The sequence below is a fragment of the Labeo rohita genome, chromosome 11 (assembly GCF_022985175.1).
Source record: "Labeo rohita strain BAU-BD-2019 chromosome 11, IGBB_LRoh.1.0, whole genome shotgun sequence".
In the NCBI taxonomy this organism is placed as follows: Eukaryota; Metazoa; Chordata; class Actinopteri; order Cypriniformes; family Cyprinidae; genus Labeo; species Labeo rohita.
The window spans coordinates 26,893,369-26,915,977 of NC_066879.1; the positions used below are offsets into that span (position 1 = coordinate 26,893,369).

Genomic DNA, 22,609 nt, shown 5'->3' on the forward strand with positions numbered 1-22,609 from the left:
TAGTTAGGATGCTGCTTTAGAAAGTAGCTGCATGTAGACAGTAGTCTGAGGTAGCTCACCAAGTGTTCAAACATAGCTTTTTATTGTTGGCTTTACATTAAAGAGACGATAAAGAACAGACTGACCGTTGTTTTGGTTGCCCAGTTCAAGACATAAACAACCATGTCACAAATGTAGCACCACCTCCTGTTTTCACTGTCTTCTCCACTCTCTCCTCTCTGTGTCAGTTCTCACACTAATTTAAAAGTGTTTTCTAATTTTATAACAGTTGCATGTTAACAGCAGCGGCTGCTATATATGGCTTCTTCGTAGTTGTCACATGGGGAAGTTGTCACGAGGGTTATATCTCAGGAAATGTAGGGTTTCAGAGTCACGAATATGCGTTTACTCTAGCAGTGTTTTTGTTATGTTGGTTTTGAAAAACCTTGATAAAAAAGTCTTAAAAAACCCTATTTTATATATTTGGTATATTTAAAGTCTGCTAAATTGGAACATTGAAAATTGGAACTAATTTGTACTTACTATAAAATAAAAGCACTTTATTTGTGCGGAAGTAGTGCTGAAGTCCAACTACAGATATACTTCAGTATATCTGATTGTGCTGAAGTGGAACTATTGCAAGTATACTTTAGGTACACTTGAATAGTGACAATAGTGACATTAAAACATATTTTAGGCTTAATAATAAGAAATGTGCATTGTGCACAAATAGTACTCCAAATAAAGTTTAACTACAATTCTTATATAAGTAAGTCTCAAGCAATATGTCAATAACTATGTTAATAGACTTGAACTATACTTAATTATTTATCTTATAAGTTTTACCCCACATATTTGTTGAGGCAAATTGTCATGTTTTATATTTTTTTAAATATACATTGCTGTTCAGAAGTTTGTGATCTGTAAGTTTTGTGATGTTTTTTTCAAGAAGTCTCTTATGCTCATCAATACTGCATTTATTTGATTAGAGAAAAATTTGAAAAACAGTAATATTTTGAAATACTATAACAATTAAAAATAAGGGTTTTTAATATACTTTAAAATATAATTTGTTCCTTTCATGCAAATCTGAATTTTCATCAGCCATTATACCAGTCTTCAGTGTCACAGGGTCCTTCAGAAATTTTTTTTTTTTTTTTTGGAACCTGTGATACTTTTTTTTTTTTTTTTAAGGATTCTTTGATAAATAAATTGTTAAAACGGACAGCAGCATTTATTCAAAATAGCAGTCTTTTCTAACAGTTTTTTTGAGTCTTTACTATCACTTTTTATCAATTTAACACAACCTTGCTGAATAAGGTTTTTTCTAAAATGTACCAACCTCAAACTTTTGAATGGTCATGTATATTGTCACAAAACTTTTCTGTTTTGAATAATTGCTGTTCTTATTTTCTGTTTTGAATAATTGCTGTTCTTATTTCTGAAGGATCATGTGACACTGAAGATTGGAGTAGTGATAAAAATTCAGCTTTGATGACAGGAATAAATTATATTTTAAAGGATATTGAAATAGAATATCATTATTTTAAATTGCAATAATATTTCACAGTATTACTGTTTTTTCTGTATTTTTGACCAAATAAATGCAGCTTGATGAGCATAAGAGACATATTTAGAAAACATCAGAAATCTTACTGATCCCGAACTTTAGAACGGCAGTCTAAATTAATTTCAATTAATATTTTAATTACAATTTATGTTGGCCAAAATGGGATATTTATCTGTTACTAGTTTTGCTGTTTTATGAATTGTTTATTGTTTCATATTTTTTACAGATTATATTTTTCTCATATGCCTGTTATAGGATATTTCATGGCAGATTCCAAAAGTTTTATATTTTAAATAAATGTTGTTCTTTTGAAATTACTTTAGATCGAAGAATCTGAGAAAAAGTAAATCTAAAGTAAATTTACACAAAATGTGAAGCAGCACAACTATTATTATACAACTATTATATCTGATAGTTTTGTTATAAATTGTTTCTGATGGTTCATGTGACTGAAGACTGGAGTAATGGCTGCTAAAAATTCAAAAAGTCCAGAAATTCTGAAAAATATGTTAAAATATTAAGCACCAATTTTAAATTGTAATAATATTTAAAAATATTACTGCTTTTACTGTATTTTTCATCAAGTAATTGCAGCCTTGGTGAGTTCTTTCAGAAACACTAAAAACCCTTACTTTTTAACAGTAGTTACTTAGTACTTACAACAAATAATAAATTTGAAAAATAAAGTGTGACAACTTGCCCTGGTCTCTCCTATGTCCTCTATCAGCTATGGACGTTGCAAGTATAAGCTAGGTTCCATCAAAGTCGGCCATATTCAAGATCAGGCATATAGCCAGGTGAATGATGGTTTGTTCTGCCCTAGATGACAGATGGTGATCGCCTAATCGGCATGGTAACCAGAATGGTTGAGCGTTCCTCTCCTCGAGCAAAACTATTCTCACAAGTAAGAGAGTCGAGACTCCTCTGGAGAGGCAGGCTGCTGTTCTACCTGCTATTCCTGCACTACTAAACCTCAGTTCGGCCTCTTTCCGGCAAAGTTAGGCTTAAACGAGGCTGTTCTGAGGTTGTGACGGAGCCTGCCTCTCTCTGTGCTTCCTGGTCGATGTGGCATGTTGGATGTTTTGATAGTGCTTTAGGTTTAAGTAAACTTAGGTTTAGTTTTAAGCCTAAACTTTTAAGTTCAGCTATGATAGCCATGATCTTCAGTTTCGGTTGGTTTAAAGATTTTTTGCTTTACTTTGTATTCGAATCCCGCCATTTCCAGTGCTCGTTTGCCCGATATCACATCCTCCATTGTGTGGTCATTGTGTATGTGTCGTCTTGCTGTTGTCCTCTGTGTACAGTACGTGTCTCATTTCTTCATTACTCATCAAGCAAGAAAGCCATTTTCAGTGTATGGCCTTCACATGTGGAGGTTGTCATTGACTCAGCATTTGGGATGGTTTTTGTTGCTGAATAATGCAAACAGCACATTGCAATGGCTAATATTTATATTTTATATTTATATTTATTTATATTTATATTTTTTTTTAATTATTAAAACTTTTAAGTTGCATTATTTTATTTATTTGTTTATTTTTATTATTATTTTACAAACTGCCAAAAAAAGAAGACTTATTTTGACTAGTATTTCCATTTTATTTATTCTCTCTGGTTATAGGTGCCTCCATTCCATGATGTGTATGGTGATCTACATCCCACACTGAAGCTTAATGAGATTGAGACCAGTGTAAGTCACTTTGTCTGAGTTATAATGCAAATTGTCATTCACATAACAGAGCTATGAACATTTCATTGTGTCTCTGTATAGAAACTACTGGGCCGCTTGTGTGAGCAGAATCGACTCGTGAAAGAGCAGGAGGCTGTAGTTCATCGTTTGCGAATGGAAAAGGTACATTTGTTGCTTTTAGGAGTTCTCCCAAAAAATGCTTACTGGCTCAACATCAGATATTTAATATTTGTGACCCTGTACCACAAAACCAGTCATAAGAGTCTGTTTTTTGAAATTACAACAGTTTGAAAATCTGGAATCCGAGGGAGCAAAAAAAATCTAAATATTGAGAAAATCACCTTTAAAGTTGTCCAAATAAAGTACTTAGCAATGCAAATTTAGTTTTCAATCATTTTGACCCATACAATGTATTGTTGTCTTTAGCTACAAATAGGCCTGTGGTACTTATGACTGGTTTTGTGGTCCGTGGTCACATTTAATATTAAATAATCATTTTAAACCACCTAATTATGCCTAAGAATATTTCCCTTACTCACTTGATGTCTTCTGCAATTTCCAGGACAGCCTGGAGGGGGTGCTGGTGGCCACACATCAGGAGATGGAGCTGTACAGGAACCAGCCGCTGGCCATGGAGAAACTTCAGCTGAAGAAGGAGAGTCTACAAAACAAGCTGATCAACATCAGAGGAGAGCTTTCTCAGGCCTCCAGTGTAAGAAACCAGACAATTTCACACTATTATGAAAACACATGTGTCTGGTCCCAAAGCTAGGGTTGTTGATTAAATAAACGTTGCTGTTGTACTACACAGGCCCTGACCACCACGCGTATGGAGTTTGAGGCACTAGAGGATGAAGTAAACAGCATCCATGGTGACCTGTGGGAGCAGCTGAATGCTGGAGGGCAGGTATGTTGAATACTGACTCCACATTTGTTATCATCATCATTAGTTACCAGGAAGACTTGAACTTTTGAACCTTCTGCCATCTTTCCATTTAGGCAAATCATTTATTCATGAGCACATGCTATTATCTGTTTGCATTATATGAATGACCTCCACTCCATTCAGCACTGTCATGATCATTTTTACATGATTGATCCACCATATGTGCTCATTATTGTGGTAAAAAAGGTGACCTTGATGATACATTAATTAAGATCCATAGCAGTTATCTGTTTAATGCAGCAAGAAATGCTCAAAGTCTTTTGGTTGGAAATGAATAATGCAGTCAGTAATTGAACGGCATGTGATTCTCTCATTAAATATTAATAGGAATGAATATGAATTATTGTAATGATTCTGACAGTGCTTCAATAATGCATGTGTCTTTTCTGTCTCAATGAGTTGCTTGTCTAACAGAATCTTCTCTCCTCTCAGAGTGAGCTGGTGCACAGGCACATTCAGAAGGAGTTCTGGAGGGTTCAGGATGTTTTGGAGGGGCTGCACAAAAACAACCCATCTCGTGGGACGGACACGGCCAAGCACAGAGGTCAGATGATCACCATATTGCACGGCATCAGGTTTATTTTGGCACTTCGCAACGTGGTGGTGGTTTCTGACCAGTTTCTGGCTATTTATTATAGCCCAGATGAAATTAAAAATTGCATGTTTCATTTGTAAAATTAGTTCGGAATTTTTTATCAAAATCTCACGACTGGATCGTCCAATGAAACAACAATCTATTATGACGTATGCTTTTTTTTTAAGGGATGGTTCTCCTAAAAATCAAAATTCTGTCATTTACTCACCCTCATGTCGTTCCAAACCTGTAAGACTTTTGTTCATCTTCGGAACACAAATTAAGATATTTTTGATGAAATTTGAGATCTTTCTGCATATGGAAGAGAAGAAATTGTTGAATAAAGTTGTTATTTACACACAAAAAGTATCCACGTAGCTTTATAAAATTATGGTTGAACCACTAATGTCACATGGACTATTTTAACAATATCCTTTCTGGGCCTTGACTGTGTCAGTTGTGTTGCTGTCTATGCAGGGTCAGAAAAATATCTTAATTTGTGTTTGAAAGATAAAAGAAGTTCTTAAGAGTATGGAACGACATGAGGGTGAGTAATTAACAGGGTTGGGTATCGCAAACCGGTTTCACATTTCCAAGAGCCGGGTATTCGATAAGACACGCATTTCGGTTCCGCTTAACAATTCCTGCGTTCGAATTTTAATGCGATTTTAGAGTTTCAAATCAAATGATTTATATGCAGGAAGGGGAAGAACTTGTGCACTGTTTGCGGGCACCGCACACATCTGAAGTGCAAGAACAGTAAACAACAGTCTTCGGTGCGGGTTCCCGGCCTGTGTCCGTTCTCAAACCGTTCTGTGCATTTCCACTGCAGGAAAGGCCGTTCCGGATTTGACTTCTCTTACACATTTACTGCCCAATATGCACAAAATACACCAGTATATCATCATTTTTTTTGTCGAAATTGAAAGCGAAAGTAAAAGGCAAAAGTTCCTCTTAAGCCTAAGTGTTCTGTAGGCTGCTGATTTTTGCTCATGTTATTCAGCTGCAACAGAAAGCTTTGTAAAAATACAGAATAAAAACTTTTTAATGTTATTGGAATTGAAACTAGAAATCGTTAAGAATCGGAATCGATAAGCAGAATCGGAATCGATAAAATTCAAATGATACCCAACCCTAGTAATTAATGACAGAATTTTCATTTTTGACTAAACTAGCCTTTAAAGACTTGCCTTCAGATTCGCTGTACATCACAATACAGAAAAACAAACAAAACATTTTTTATATGTAGCATGAATGCTGTCAGACTATTATGTGCCTGCTTTTGCAGTTATGCTGCTGTATTGCTTTCATGCAGTGCATGTGATGTGAAGGAAGCTTAGTAATCGGGAAATGGAGAGCAGTGTCATTTGTTTTATGATTCGATTATATTTATTGGAATACAACTGCAGCAAAGTAGAGCATATTACAGAGAAGAATATTAGGTTACTTTTGACGTCGTGGCACAAGTCCTTAACTTTATTATCTGTCTCTGTCTCCAGTAGCTAGTGGAGCATCCGGCTCCTTCAGCACAAACAGTCCTGCAAGTCCCTTGAGTTCAGTGAGTCTGACGAGTCCTCTCAGCCCCTTCTCTCCTGTCCCTGGCTCTCAGGCCTCTCCCACTAAACAGCTGGCCACAGAGGTATTTCTCAAAGCATTATTTTTCACTAAAAGACTGTCTTACTCATTACAGTGTACAGAATACAGTACAGTGATATATACTGTATGCTGCAGTACCCAATATCAAATTCTTCTGCTTCTCGTAATTAAATCAAGTCTGATCATAGGACTTGCTATTTTCATTTATCTTAAACCTGAATTGTTCCTGATTTACAATAAATTCTATTTGCTTTAGTTGTGATAATTTCAAAAGACTTTTATTTTGGAAAGATGCCATAATAGAGTGCAACAAGTTGTTTAAAAAAGTAAAAGTAAAAATCCAGTTCATTTTCTCTATAGGGCCTACTGTGAGCTACAAACATGTTAATTGACATTATTTTTTTTAAAGTCATTAGCCTGTATTAATTCAACTTTTTTTTAAATAATCATGTTTAACAGTGGATTTCCTGGTGAAATGCTCACTTTATTCTGCAGAGAAATTGTTACCAATCAGAGAATCACAACAAATAAATTGCAGAAAAACTTAAGCAACCGCACACTCCCATGAATCACTGGAAATAATATAATAATGGGAATCAGTCTCTCTATCATCTCCAACTGTTTAAATACACTACCAGTCAAAAGTTTTTGAACAGTAAGATTTCATTTTTTTTTTTTAAAGAAGTCTCTTTTTCTCACCAAGCCTGTGTTAATTTGATCCAAAGTACAGCAAAAAGAGTCAAATTTTGAATTTTTTTTTCTATTTAAAATAACTGTTTTCTATTTGAATATATTTTAAAATGTAATTTATTCCTGTGATTTTAAAGATTAATTTTTAGCATCATTACTCCAGTCACATGATCCTTCAGAAATCATTCTAATATTCTGATTTGCTGCTCAAAAAACATTTTTTAATATTATTATGTTGATAACAACTCAATATATATTTTTTCAGGTTTCATTGATTAATAAAAAGTTTAGAAGAACAGCATTTATCTGAAATAGAAATCTTTTGTATTATAAATGTCTTTATCATCACTTTTAATCAATTTAAAGCATCCTTGCTAAATAAAAGTATTAATTTCTATAATTTCTTTCCCAAAGAAAAAATATATATACTGAGTCCAAGCTTGCAATAGTGTATAATGTTGCAAAAGTTTATTTCAGATAAATGTTGAATAATAATAATAATAAATGTTTCTTGAACACCTAATCAGCATATTAGAATGATTTCTGCAGGATCAAGTGACACTGAAGACTGGAGTAATGATGCTATAAATTAAGCTTTGATCACAGGAAAAAATAAATTAAATAAATAATAAATAAATAATATTATTTAAATAAATAATAGATTATATTATTGCTTTTGCTGTATTTTTGATTAAATAAATGCAGGCTTGGTGAGCAGAAGACACTTCTTTAAAAAACATAACTCTTACTGTTCAAAAACTTTTGATTAGTAGTGTATTTGTATGCATAATTTGTATATTTTGCAATAAATGTAAAGTAAGTTGTTTCTATATACCTAATTAGAATCTTTGAATCAGTAGTTTTATATATTTTAATCATTTTCGATTTGATTATATCCTTCACAATGCATCATGGGACTGTAGTTCTTTCCCTCATTATACTTGTTAACTAGACAGACTTTTTCCTTCAAGTCAAAGATTCACCTCATAGCTGGTTGGTTTGTTGGCTTATAACTTCTAAATAAAGACTTTTTTTAAAATCCTTATGGGCAAAATGAACTATTAAAAGTAGATGTGCACTGTTGCGCTCTATTAGTTTGTCAGCATAAGATAAAGCAGAATGATTTAAATAAATCTAACTGGAATTATGTTTAATTACCTTAAATGTGATTCAAAGATTATTTCTGTGTCTAATACCCGTTTTCTGGCTGTATGATTCTGTTTTTTGATGTTACTTAGTTGTAGTCACTCTTAAGCGCTTGGTTGTGCGTGTTTGCTAGTTTTCGTAGGTGACCCACTCCCACAGTGATAAACTACCAAAATATACCCAGTGTTTATACCAAACCATTTCTGGTTTCTAGCACATGCCGTTCATTCAGAAATATCAGCCCCTGACTGAACTGCACATTTTCAGACTTTCCATGTTAAAACAGATGGCCTAAGCCTTTTAGTCTTTTAGCCAGCAGAGATTTGCCAAAATCGAAATTACATTTGTGGGTCGTTTTCAGGTCAGTGTTTATTAGTGGTTGTGGTGAGGGATCCATGCCTATATGCTTCCCATGATTGTTCCGCCCTCCACCTGGCTTAGTCGCTCCTGATGCACAGCTCTCTCTCCGCCTCTCCATCCCTTCTCTTCTCCCCTCTTTCTTTCCCTTCTGCTTAATTTCTATTCTATCCATATCTTTTACTCTCTCTTCCCAACTTCCTGTTTTTTCTTTTCCCTTGCCTTCATACCACAGGAGGTTGGCCCTCCGCGACCTCCACTTCCTAAATCTTACCAGCCCCTGGAGTCCTCCCAGTCCTTTCCCCCCTCCGTCCCTCCCCTGCCTTTAGACAGCAATGCCTGGCTGCGCAGCATGGGCCCCCATTCAGGCATCCACCAGGAAGGCTACAAGGATGACGAAGATTTCCACAGCAGAAAGGTACCTCAGAGAGGCGGCCGCACTACGGGAACGAGGAATCATACATCCACTGTGTCCGTCGACAAATTCCTTTCACCCGCACTTATTAGCTTCATTACTTCCCTTTCTTTCCGCTTCACTATTTCACTTTACATATCTGTTTGCTTTTGCGTATTTATAATTTTGCCATATATTACTTTATCTCAAACCAAACGCCATCACAATAGAACATCTGTTGTAAGATATAGCAAATATTTGGATGGATAAATCAGATTAGCTTGTCTTCCAACAGCTCCTATTTTTCCCTCCGTGTGTGTGATAGACAGAACATGTTCCTTCACATACACACTTGTGTAGTTGCCCCATTTCTGTCTTTAGCACATGTTTTATTTGTGCTTGCTTTTGTCTGTGCTAGTGTTGAATTTATTTAAGCTGGTGACAGTGCTGTGATGTGTAAAAATGCATCCATTGCTTTTAGTTATAGTCATATTTGCCTTAACAACCTCATGCATTTACAGGCTGTGATTCATCACGCTCACTGTGCCCCATGCTTTTTTTTTTTTTTTTTGGCAGTATGCTAAGAAAAACTTAGCATAATAAATGTTTATTTATTTTTTATTTGTTTGAAAAAAGGTTTCCTAGCTGAAAAATGTAGGTATGGGATTGCTAAAGGCATTTTTAATATAGATATAAATAATAATATGAAACCAATCAGAATGGAATCAGATTAAGAATTGAATATGATTCATATACACTACTAGGCAAAAGTTTTTGAACAGTAAGATTTTTAATGTTTTTTTCTTCTTTTTTTTTCTTCTTCTCTTCTGCTCATCAAGCTTGCGTTTGTTTGAAATATTTTTACTATTTAAAAGAATTGTTTTCTATTTTAATATATTTTAAAATGTAATTTATTCCTGAGATTTCAAAGCTGAATTTTTAGCATCATTACTCCAGTCACATGATCCTTCAGAAATCATTCTAATATTCTTATTTGCTGCTCAAAAACATTTGTTATTATTATTACGTTGAAAACTTTCTGGGTTGAATTTTTTTTTGTTTGTTTCTTTGATGAATAGAAAGTTCAGAAGAACAGCATTTATCTGAAATAGAAATGTTTGGTAAAATTCTTAATGTTCTTTACTTTATCATCACTTTTGATTAATTTAAAACATCCTTGCTAAATAAAAGTATTTGTTTCTATGATTTCTATAATAAATTATACTGACTCCAAGCTTTTGAATGGTATAGTGTATAATGTTACGAAAGCTTTTAATTTCAGATAAATCTTTCTTTCTATTTATAAAAGAATCCTGAAAAAATATACTGTTTTAAATATTGATGATAATTAAAAAAAAATCTTGAGCAAATCAGCATATTAGAATGATTTCTGAAGAATCATGTGATGCTGGAGTAATGATGCTGAAAATGTAGCTTTGATCACAGAAATAAATTACATTTTAAAATATATGTAAATAGAAAGCAGTTATTTTAAATAGTAAAAATATTTCAAATATTTTACTGTTTTTGTGCTGTCTTCAGATTAAATAAATGCAGGCTTGGTGAGCAGAAGAGACAAAAAAAAAAACAAAAAAAAAATTAAAAATCTTACAGTTCGAAAAGTAAACTGGTAGTATACATTATTTTTTATCCTGTCAGGAGAGGATGGCTGGTTTCAATTATGAAAGAAATTCTATTAGCAATCCTGTACATTCCTTTAGGATTTTCACTGGGGTTTACATATGCTATGTTCTGTTCCAGCACAACTACAACTCACAAGGAGAAAAGATCAACGACTTTGATACAGAATCCAACCAGAATAAAGGTATGAAAAAAGGGCTTAAATTTTTCTTGACCTTTCCTGAGCAATTAAATCTAATTATGCGGTGAATTATATTTAAATTATCTTATATGGACTATTATGGTTATAGTATAGACAACCGAAAAACTCAATTTAAAAGAAAAACTAGAAACCAACACGATTTTATTGCCTACCATTGGCGCCTGTCTAAAAAATGCAGTTTGTAATTGACTTTTTCCCTGCAGTTGGAATTGTTCCACCCAGGACCAAGTCACCTTCAGACGACAAGAACAATTCTGGATATCGTGCAATGGAGAAATGGGAAGGTGTCCAACGGTCACATTTCCAGAGTAAGTTCAATCTGTGCTAGTAAATTGTTTATGTTTTCAATAATAGCTTCACGTTTAATGAGGAAATATAAGTAACTATAAAATATAGCCAGTTCCATTAGTTTTAATCAACATAAATGAGGTACAGATCTAAATTATGGGTTTAGATTTAGGACTAGGTGGCATTTATAGGTAATCTTTTATAAATGCAGCATGTAATGGTGTTGGATGTGTGTCCCAGGAAAGGCCAAAGAGTGCAGTGTTCCCCGCAGAGGTAAAGTCTAAAATGAGTTTGGAGGAACAGAACGAAAGGATACGAAGAAACCAGAGCAGCTCTGTCAGAGACAAGAGGCGCAGCCTCAACCTGTCCAGCAACCAGAACATTGATGGCTTCAAATCTTCTACTAACTACAGAGTGGTTAGTGTCTTACACATCATTTTTTGTCTGTCCTGAAGGAGTAACACATTTTTGTAGGGTTAAATGGTTATTGGTGTACATAAGCTTGTGGTTTTGAGACAATACAGACAAAACACTACTGGCAAAGCCTGACATATTTGTTGACCAAAATGTCAACAAGTATATCAACTAAATGAAATCGGAATTTTGTCAACAAATGTCAAAATCAAATATGTCAACAAAATTATTATCCAATGTTCTGGAAATGTCTGAAAAATAGTTTATGTTTAATTAGATAATGGATCATTTGCGCATTTAAACTGATTTTCAGAAAACTAGTTATACTAGTGGTAGTCTGTGGTAATCGACTGGTTACCCACATTATTTAAGTGTCAGATTTATTACATTTCGAATTCATAAACCTGTTATGATCATTTAGGTACTTCACGTTTCACAGAGAAAAAACAAACAAAAAAAATAGTCCATTAAAGTGTTTCTGTTATGCCATTTTTAAGGTTCCTAATATTGATTTGGGAGACTCCTACAATAGGTTTACATGCATGCAAGGTCAAACAATGCTTCCTTTTTCTCAAAATATGCATTAAATATCATTTTTCAGTGAATTTAAAACAATTTGTTCAAAGATTCAGTCACTCTAAACCCCTCCTTTCCGTCAGCCTGTTTAGCTCTGATTGGTCAGATGGATCAGTCTGTTGTGATCGGTCTACCGTGTACATCGTGTGTCCGAAACGGTACACCCATTGTCGTAGTTCTGTATTTTGAACGCTTGATAGAAAATATAAACATCTTTTATTAGGGCGGCCCCCTACTAGTTGACTAACCGTTAGTCGACGAGAAGAGGCTTGGTCGACCAAAATTTTTTGTTTGCTTAGTCGCAGTAAAAATGAAATTAACAGAAAGTGGCAGTGATGGACAGATTGTTAACGGCTGGTCTATGTTGTAATATAGTACATCAGGCAGGACATCCAATTCACCTATCATTCCTCAGCATAAAATATGGCTTATCATCTAAATATGCAAGTAGTAGCAAATTTCCATGACCGCTCAATCTAATTTTAACCGGAGTGAGAAAGCTGAATGATGGATGGAGGTGCCGGTGTGGCCACTTGTTCCGTACTTTTTGGTCATACAGATAAAAAGTAATACATCTTTTGAATCTGTAAAGACTCTACGTTTATATTTGTGTGCACTCACAATAACAACGAAACGTTGCGCTTTTGTAAAATAATGAAACCAAACAGGATTGCGTTTTCTGCCGTCTTGGTCTCTGTGAACTTGAGCGTGAAACTTCATGTATAGGCCTTACAGACATGAAAAATATATCTATAGAGAGTGAAATGTCTGCTTTTAAATGACCCAATTCAAACAGAAAACAAATGAAGAGTTCAGATGCAAAACCAGCTAAAAGCCATCTCGGTCAAAAAATTAGATAATGATACTGACACATAGTATACGTCCATCAAATACTTTTACTTCCATCTTTCAATTTAGACTCACTAAATTCCAGCCCCAGCCCAATCAGAAGTACCAGTACTTACATAAAAACCTATACAAAGTAGCCTGAAAGAAATGCTAATTTTAAAGAAATACGTCAGATGGATTTAGAGGCTTTTGCATCTGAATTCTTCAAATATTCTCAGATTATGTAATCCATTTGAAATGTGCATACAGGCACATCACTACTGCAGAGATGACAAGTCAGTATTGCCGACTTCATCTCTTAAGCCGAAAACAAAGAAAGCACTAGTTTATCAGTAAATTATTAATGCGTTAATGCAGTTTCCTTGCTGTTTTTCCCAGACACATTCATAGTTATTATATCTGCCGGTGCGGTGTGGCAAGCTTTATGTGCGCTTGAGTGCTTATTAGGCTATGTAGGCAATTAAAGGCTCATTATAATGATTTATATGTTTTATTCATAAACGTGCAACTAATAGTCGACTAATACTTAAAATTAATGATTCCTAGTCAACCAGAAAAATCTTTAGTCGAAGGCAGCCCTATCTTTTATTTATCATACTTACAAGGTGTGATTCAGTGGATCCTACGTTGAACTCCCCGTGGTTAGAGAAGCAGTCGTCAGAAAAATGGTGTTTTTGAGGGCGGGTCAAGTTGTTTGTGGCCGGCCAACATAGAACATAGGTGGGCATTATGCAAATGTGTTACACTGTGATGTGTAGGTGTCATGCAAGTGGGATTTGAATTACTGATGACTCGTTCAGGCTGTTCAGAGTCTATTCTTTCTTTTGAGAGACAATAACTTTATCATGAACTTTTGACTTCACAACTTTGTAGATCATTTGCATTCACATACAGCCACATTACACACTGCATGAAAGATCAAAATGAAATATATTCTATGAAGCCATTTTGCAATGTATTTTACGTCACGCTAAGCATTGAGCAAGTTGTTCTTCTTGATATCCAGGTGCGGAGAAGAGTAACAGCTGATGAGGTGGATATCAAGGATCTTGAGGCGGCCGTAAGGGGTCAAGGTGTGGAGTCACCCAGGGAGGAAATTGCTCGTCTGCGACGACAGGTGGAACCTGAACACTATGACGTGGATCTCAGCAAAGAGGTTAGAAGTCTCACAGCAGCACAGCACATTGCACCATGAACAACAGTTTGTGTTGTACATTGTCCAGTTGTTTCATTACGGTTGATGTGAGAGATATGCAAGGACATTTGTGTTGTTGTTTTTTCTAGTTGTCCATGCCGGATAAAGTCGTGATCCCTGAGCGATACTTGGACATGGAGCCCAGTACACCACTCAGCCCAGAAGAGATGCGGGAAAAACAGAAGAAAGTTGAAAGAATCAAAACACTGATTGCTAAATCAAAGTATGTTTCTTATCCGCTGCACACTGAGTAACCTTTATTTTGTTTTTTAGCTGGCCGTCCAAACCCATTTGTTGTTATGCCATAAACCATATGCATCACTTGCTGAACTAACTTCTAAAACGAGGTTAAGCTATGAAAATACAAGTATAAGAAAACATCATAAAACTAAAAAAAAATTCCCTTTTGTGTTCTTTGGAAAATAAAACACATTACAGGTTTGGTTTGGAACAACACTGAGTAAACTTTGGCAGAATTTCCTCTTAGGTCAAATCAATACTTGAAAAAGGACTTTATTACATCTGAGGATTTATTTCTTTAAGTATTATAAGTATTAAAATCCTATCTGTCTGTCTCCAGCCTGCAAAATGTGGTGCCGGTGTTGGACGGGCCAGTGGAGGGACCCAGTAACCCAGAGCAGCAGCTTCAGGAACAAGAGAAGCGCATCGAGATTTCCTGCGCTCTGGCTGCCGAGGCCTCCCGCCGTAGCCGGCTGCTCTCCGGTGAGGAAGCCTGCCGCCCGGAGGAGCCTGGGCGAGCTGTGACCCCAACTGTCTGACCACTGTCTGACCCTCATGCCCTTTCAATGTCACATGCTCCTCAATGTCCTCAATGCACACTTCACCACACTTCAGTGCTGAGGTTGCACTTTAATTATAGTTAGTTTGAACTATTAGATTTATTATTTTGCAGAAGAAATTGATAATGTGTTTCAGAAAACACATTTACGAAAGATGTGTGTCTAGATGTGTGACCTCGGTACTGAAGCGCACTGTCTAGTTTCATCTAGATTCTCTGGGGAATTGCTCTAGAGTGAGATTTTACTCAAATTAATGACTACGAATATATACAGGTTTGTTATCATCAATAAATTTTAAACATATGTGAATTGACAAAGGCAGAGAGGACAAACCAGTATAAATAGAGAGAATTATAAAAATACTATATATATTTTTATTCATGCCTTTGATCTCAGTTTATAGATGTATAGACAACCAAAATGCAAAAAAATGCTAATTTTAAAATCATTTTCCTTCATAGATTTCATTTCATTCCATATTTTTGATAGTCAAAAATTCAGTCAACAAAGACTCATTTTGCCTTCTGGCTTTGTGAGAGGACAGTAAATATCCATCGCTCTGTCCCACAATTCCTGTTTCATTTGCTTCATTGCATATGTTTTCTTTTGACATTTTCTTTCCCCCCATAATTTCACTGCATTGCAGCCCAGTGCGTCCCCAGTCCCCCTGCCTCCCCAACCAGCCTGGTCCCTCCCCCTTCTGCTGACTACTCTGAATCCTCCCACATCATGAAGGTGTGAAGGTGAGTCCCGCCCACTGCACAACAATCCCCGCCCCTTCCTTTCACTTCCTTTTCCTCACACGAACTCTCGTCCTGGTCCTGCTCATTACTGCCCTTGCTTTCTTTAATTTCAGTAGAGCTAGAAATACTGATGCATTTATATTCTGATCTAAAAAAAGTCTTGATCTTGATTAACTGATGGTTTATAGGCCTTCTGGATATTCCACAAACAGCTCCTACAGTTGTGTTGACTGGCTTTCATTCTGTATTATTGCCATCATTTCCAAAGATCAAATCTTGACACACAGACAATAACAGGACTCAACAGCTGCAATCAGCTCATGGAAAAACCATGATCAAAACCATGTGAAAGAATTTTAAAAAGGCGATGCTAGTGTTTGAAACGACACATTTGGACTATGTTAATCGTATCCCAGTGGACTGAATTTCTCTTATGGTCCATTAACAGTTTATTAAAGACCATTATCAACTGCTACAAGCACACAGAAAACACATGCAGCTATTTTGGCAATAACTGTTGTAAAAGTGGTTCACCTTTTGAACTGCTGGGTCAGAAACATGTCAACACAGATGCAAATTTTTATTCATTCGTATTGCAAAAACACAAGCATACTGAACAGGGCTGAACGCTAAGGATTTTTTCTACTGGCCCGGTTGGGCCAGTGGTTCAAATTTTTACTTGCCCAGTCAAAATTTTCACTGGCCCTACCATAAAAAAAATTAAATAGTTGCTGTTATCATTGTTTTTGACCCGTGTTATCTTTTATTTTAATAAATAAGCTTATATGACACCAACATTTTACATACCAAATAAAATGTTACAATTCTTGATTCCAATTTCGATACCATACCTAAACCTATTAGCCTAACTAAAGTCCAAACATTATTTGTTAAAAAAAAATTAAAAAATTAAAAAAAAAAAAAAAAAATTATTATTATTAAAATTGTATTAAAAGTGAAAAGATGCTTTGGAGAAAAACAGCAGACAGACTGAAAGAGTTCGCCTCTTAATGGATGTCTAAAGAGTCATATTTCTACACACATGACATTTTGAAAGAAGAGTGCATGCAGTTCGTGTGCAAGCCTAGAACAAGAGATTGGTTGAAATATGTCGTGTCCGACCTATCGGTGCATCTGTCTCCACTGTATAAATTAAGTATGTATTGATCATTGTTAAAGCTACAAAGCTAAGACTTTTGTAGGCTATTTGTCCGTCAGAGACGCGTCTCTCTGTGATCGCTTACAATTTTTAATTATCAAGGTTAAAAAACATGTGCACATGATAAACTCTCGTGACGACACGGTAGTGGCCTGATCGGGCCAGTGACATCTTCGTCAACTGTTCCGAGCGTCTTTCACGATGGCCCCGGGCCATCAGGCACTCCTTATTGTCGCGCCCTGCTGAATATATTCAACTTTGTTGAAAAGACTTACATGGCTAATAAAGTGTGCCATTAAGCCAGATATCATTAATCAGGCAGCACTTTTTATGAACATGTTAAAGGGATAGTTCATCCAAAAATGAAAATTTGGTCATTAATTACTCACCCTCGTGTCACGCCAAACCCGTAAGACATTCGTTCATCTTTGGAACACAAATGAATATATTTTTGATCGAATCTGAGAGCTTTCTGACTCAGTGCAACTAACACGTTAAAGGCCCAGAATGGTACAACCAAAGTTTTATGATGCTACGAGAATATTTTTTGTGCGCAAAGAAAGATGAATGAAGGTCGTTTGGAATGTTATGGGTTTGGAATGACATGAGGGTGAGTAATTAATAAGATAATTTTAATTTTTGGGTGAATTATTCCTTTAACTTTAACTAGTATACACTCTTAAAAATAAAGGTGCTTTACAATGCCATAGAAGAACCTTTTTTGTCTAAATGGTTCCATAAAGAACTTTTAACATCTGAAGAACCTTTCTTTTCTTTGTGGCGAAAGAAGGTTCTTTAGATTATAAAAAGGTAAGAAATGGTTCTTTAAAAAACCTTTGACTGAATGGTTTATTGTGGAACCAAAAATGGTTCTTCTGTGGCATCACTGTGAAGAACCTTTTAAAGCACCTTTATTTTTCAGAGTGTAGGCCCTGTGTTTAATGTAACTCTGTAATTCTCAACCAAGGCTTCGGGCTTCAAGATTACTTAAAACAAAAATCAAGGTATTTCTTTATTTTAATTCACACCCTACTTAATTCAACTGTATAACTTCATGGGCATTTTTATTAATAAATGTACATTTTTCTTATTATTCCAAGTTTAAAAATATTTAAGCAGGTAGACATTGTGAATGATTTGCATTCACAATACACCCTTTTGCCAAACCCACACTGATGTGGACTTCTACTACCCAGAAGTCTGTGTGGCCAAGTATCATTCTTTTTCAAATTGTTGCTTCTCCATGATGGAAAAATTGTCCACATAACAATAGAACTGTTGCATTATCAATTGCGGTCTGATAAACCATGCATTTTTTCACCCAAAAATGAAAAATTGTCATAATTTGCTAACCACCTTCATATCCAGTATGACTTTCTTCTGTGTAACACTAAATTTTCAATACAATGGATATCAATGGGATATTGTTTCAGACTCCTTTATTGACTTCGTATGAAAAAAGAGATCCGCAGAAGAAAGTAATTCATACAGGTTTGCAAAAACATGAGTGACAGAATGTTGTTTTTTGGGAGAGCTATCCCTATTTCTCGTTTTTGCAAAGAGTGTGTTTCGGACCTTATTTCTGTGAAATACAAAAGTCTCTGATGATACATTTGTTCTCTTCTCCTATTTTCCCAGCTCAAGCTCTTGCAGCTGTCAAATTTGACGGTGAGCCTTTCTGAGTGTCCAGCAGACAAAGAAAACATGGAAAAAAACCCACTGAACACAGAGAGCATATGTTTTTCCTCCGCCAAACATTGTATTTCTTTTGATTACTTACACAACACCATGCAGAGAAATATTTCAAAATGTTTGGAATGTCTGCGGAGGGCTGTTCACAAGCGAGGTTATCTGCCTCCACATCTCCTCGCGATCCTCATTCGGAGCGCGTAACCCGCGGCAGAACTGCTTAACTTAATTAATCAACTGTTTTGACTTGGTTTCGGAGGATGGCAGTCATATTACAAAAGCTACAAACTAGCCAGGATTTGGATGATGTTTACAGATTCATATCTACTCTCGGTCACATTACCGACTGGAGTACATACAGCAGATTCATACTACAGCTGCTCAGGGCGGATTCTGCAGACACAAGCACGTTTGTGACAGGAAAGAGCGTGACGGAGCTCGAGATGCGACCAGAGGAAAATAGCCATGCTTGAGGAAGTTTTTAAAACCAGGGACTACAGCAAAGTTGTCAAAGCTCAGTTTATCTGCAAGTCATTAGATGAGAAATTTGGAACTGCTGGTATGATAATTATCCATGTTCGGAAGACTAGCCGCAGTCGACCCCTGAGGATTTATGGACGGCGCTCATTCGGAACTTGGAACAATCGTAGTCTGTTGATGAATCCGCTGTTGTCTTGATCCAAAGGATGTTGTTGATGCAAGAAGACTTGGCATTTAGCACTTCCCCTCCATCAACTTTAAGGCCAGACTCACTGTGACTCCTCCTGGCCTCCTGTTTTCCCACCTATTTCACTATAGGGCTCGAGAACCCTCTTCCCGTCAACACTGCAGTCTCTCAAACCATTGTCAGGCCTTTAAGTACCGTGTGTATCTATAAAGAAAGCATATATATATTGATATGACTATTACTTTAATCTTTGCATCAAAGCCATGTGGACTCATCATAGTGCTTTTACTGCTAGGACAGTAGTTACCAAATAATGGTACCTAAATACTTGTGAGTGTGTGTGTGGTAGAACAATAAGAAGAGAACGCTGAAACATTGGAAGTGTCCTTAGAGTTGTAAGTCTGCTTGTTGAAACAAACACGTGTTCATGCGAGGCCAGCAACTTGCATTACAGCCTGTATATACTGACGTTAAATTATGTAACCTGTTGCCCCGACAGAATATCAAAGCCCTTATTTGTGGATCGTCGTGCCGTTTGGAGATTCATTTGGCTGCTTCTTTTCTGCTGTGGCACAGTTTTTCTGTAAATATAGATTGACATGGAATTAAATGGAACAATATTTTGGATTATTTTTCTATTACTGGTAATTACCTCTGTAATCAAGCAGCTTGATTATAATGTATCGTAAAGTAAAGAACAATTTGCCAAACCATATAAATCTCCTGTTTTGTACTTCGAGGTGATCTTTCCCGTATCCAAACCTCTAAAATGCCATGCAAGTTGTTAGGCCATACTGTGCTTTCTGCTTGTTTTTTTATATGTGAAATTAGTCTGTTTTTGGTCTAACACTGGCCTCAGCTTGTGTATGATCTTGTGAGAATTAGTTTGACAAAACTCGTTCATCTCTTCCGTCACTGAAGTCGTGTTGTTATTCCAAAAAACAAAAACAAACCTGAATCAAGCAGAGAATAATGTTCCAGAGACGCAGATTACCCAGAGATCTATTTTTTATCATTTTTCAGAAAGAGAAAAACAAGATCAATGCATTGCATATTTTTCTATGTAGAAAATGAGGTTTGATTGGTTACATTTGTAAAATGCTTAGAGAGTTTTGATCTGATATATTATGGAGATACTGATCGAGGCTGATATATTTTTAATTTATTGACCGAAACTTTACAGCATCCTTTTGAAGGCCTTGTTTAAAAGTCATTTTTAAGTGTTATTTTGTACGGAATTGGACAAAATGGTCAAAGTCGCAGGTGGACAGTCAAAGCAGAGATGTCTAATGTTTGATAAAAATATGTAGCATATAAAGTGGGATTAACTACAGTAATTCAAAATAAGCACATTGGTCTGTGTAAATATTTTTAAATCGAAACACTGTATGTCTTCATATTTACCGTAACTAATGCTATTTTAAGGAAAAAAAACGAGACTGCTTGAGCTATGCAAATCAAACAAGATGATACTTAATGTGCTTGCTTTAGAAGTACCCTCATGCAATAAAGTGAATGTATTTAAAACCTTCTTTTGTAATTAAAACTCTTCATTTGTTCATATAAGTTTGTGCATCCATAATTGTATTCTGACACTGTGTTCAGGTTGAATGTACTGTACGCAGGTGATGAACAATGTTTAATTAATGTGTTACTTTTTCAGCCCTAACCAGAGAACAGCCTTTAAACATGAAAACACACTTTACTCCTAAACCAGACAAGATTTCATTCACTCGCAAATATCCAAATCCCAGAGGTTGTGTTGCAACAAGCTTCTTTCAGTGACTTGTCAGGTTAAATAAACAGATTACAGCAAAATAAATTTATTAAGCTTATTTGTGATCCTGGACCACAAAACCAGTCATAAGCTTTCCATTGATTTATGGTTTGTTAGGAAAGGACAATATTTGTAGATACAACTATTTGAAAATCTGGAATCTGATGATGTTTTGATATATTTACAGTGGGAAATTTACAAAATATCTTCATGCAACATGATCGGGTCATCGGATGCTAATTTTACTTTTACATGTGGTTTAAACATTAATGTGTGTTGGCAGTGTATGTACAAATCTACCCTATAATGTTAAAAATCCATGCAGTGATTTTTAATTAATCTGTAAAAATAATATTCCCTTTTTTAAATCGAGCCATTCTCAGATGCCTGTCGTTGTGGTGTTACACCGACAGAGGCCGCTTCCACAATAGTTGATTGACATCAGCGTTTTACCTCAGATCAGCAGTTACAGTCCAACCTCCACAGTTTCGATGCCGGAGCAGGGATGTAAGTTGGACAAGAATATCTCCGATTGAGCAATTGAGGTGTTGTGTTGCTGGATGTAATAATGAACATAATGGTCGTCATTTACTCCTGACATCTGAGCCGCTGAAGATGCAGTAAATTACGTTTGTTTGTGAAGGAAATGCGCCTCCTGATCTACATATATCCGTCTATGTTCACGTGAATCATTCGTGATCCAGCTTCACTTACAGCAGAAGTGAGTATAAGGTTTTTTTTATGAATCTTTGCGATTGCCTTTCCTAATAACGTGCTAGTTACCAAGTTTAGCTAAAGTAAATAGGCTCGTCACTCCACAGACAGAAGAGAGGGGCGGGGCGAGCAGAGCTCATTTGCATTTAAAGCAGCCTCGACTAGAACGGGATGATTTTTGCAGAGCTGATTTTGACAAGGTAAAAAGGGTGTTGTTTTATACTACCATTGAGAATTTTTAACGAAAGTATATTATAGACTTTTCATTAAGATTTCATAAAGAATCATATCAACTTGTGGAAAATGGGCATCTGATGACCCCTTTAATATCCCAATGATTTTTGGCATAAAAGAAAAATCGATAAATTTGACTCATCGAATGTATTTTTGGCTATTGCTACAAACATACCTGTGCAACATAAGACTGCTTTTGTGGTCCAGGGTCACATTTATTACAAAAGTTTGAACCCTTAATCTTGTTTTGGCAGTTGGTAATGAAATACGCTGCAGTCACACTGATAGTGTTGAGAAGTCAGTGAGATCAACATTCCAACACGTTTTTTCACAGAAATCCTAACCACATTTACATGTTCCCAGGCCATTTGTAACATTATAAAAAACAATCATGCTTAGTGTTGAATATCTGCTTCATTTATTTTACATTTGCATTTGATTTTGAGGATGAGACTTTACTGGAAAGCAATTCAATGTGTTTTGACAATAACAACACAAGCGCAAAATGAAAGCCAAGAAAATGTGTCCGCAGTAATGTAATATACACACTCTAATTGAAAGTATGAAGACTTGTGAAAAACAGTTAGTTGTCTATATCGACAGTTTGCTTTGTTGCATTTGTTAAACACAGGACAGGGTGAATGCATAGATAGAGTGAGAAGGTATTTGTGTAATGGAAAATAAAGAGCTTGTTGGAGATTGTTTCAGTATACCAGGAG

The 22,609-nt window shown here is 35.7% G+C and overlaps 1 protein-coding gene across 1 annotated transcript in view; it reads left to right on the forward strand.

Moving 5' to 3' along the window:
- The window catches only part of plekha6 (pleckstrin homology domain containing, family A member 6), a 91,420-nt gene extending 70,723 nt beyond the window's left edge, over nucleotides 1–20,697 (forward strand). Inside the window, 17 exon segments of the mRNA XM_051123234.1 lie at nucleotides 2,373–2,453; nucleotides 3,171–3,239; nucleotides 3,321–3,401; nucleotides 3,802–3,951; nucleotides 4,051–4,146; nucleotides 4,618–4,729; nucleotides 6,259–6,398; nucleotides 8,784–8,966; nucleotides 10,704–10,767; nucleotides 10,989–11,041; nucleotides 11,043–11,093; nucleotides 11,314–11,490; nucleotides 13,919–14,068; nucleotides 14,197–14,330; nucleotides 14,688–14,830; nucleotides 15,554–15,650; nucleotides 18,448–20,697. Coding sequence (XP_050979191.1) covers nucleotides 2,373–2,453; nucleotides 3,171–3,239; nucleotides 3,321–3,401; nucleotides 3,802–3,951; nucleotides 4,051–4,146; nucleotides 4,618–4,729; nucleotides 6,259–6,398; nucleotides 8,784–8,966; nucleotides 10,704–10,767; nucleotides 10,989–11,041; nucleotides 11,043–11,093; nucleotides 11,314–11,490; nucleotides 13,919–14,068; nucleotides 14,197–14,330; nucleotides 14,688–14,830; nucleotides 15,554–15,648 — 1,779 coding nt within the window. The 3' untranslated portion in view covers nucleotides 15,649–15,650; nucleotides 18,448–20,697.
- Nucleotides 20,698–22,609: the final 1,912 nt, after the last annotated feature.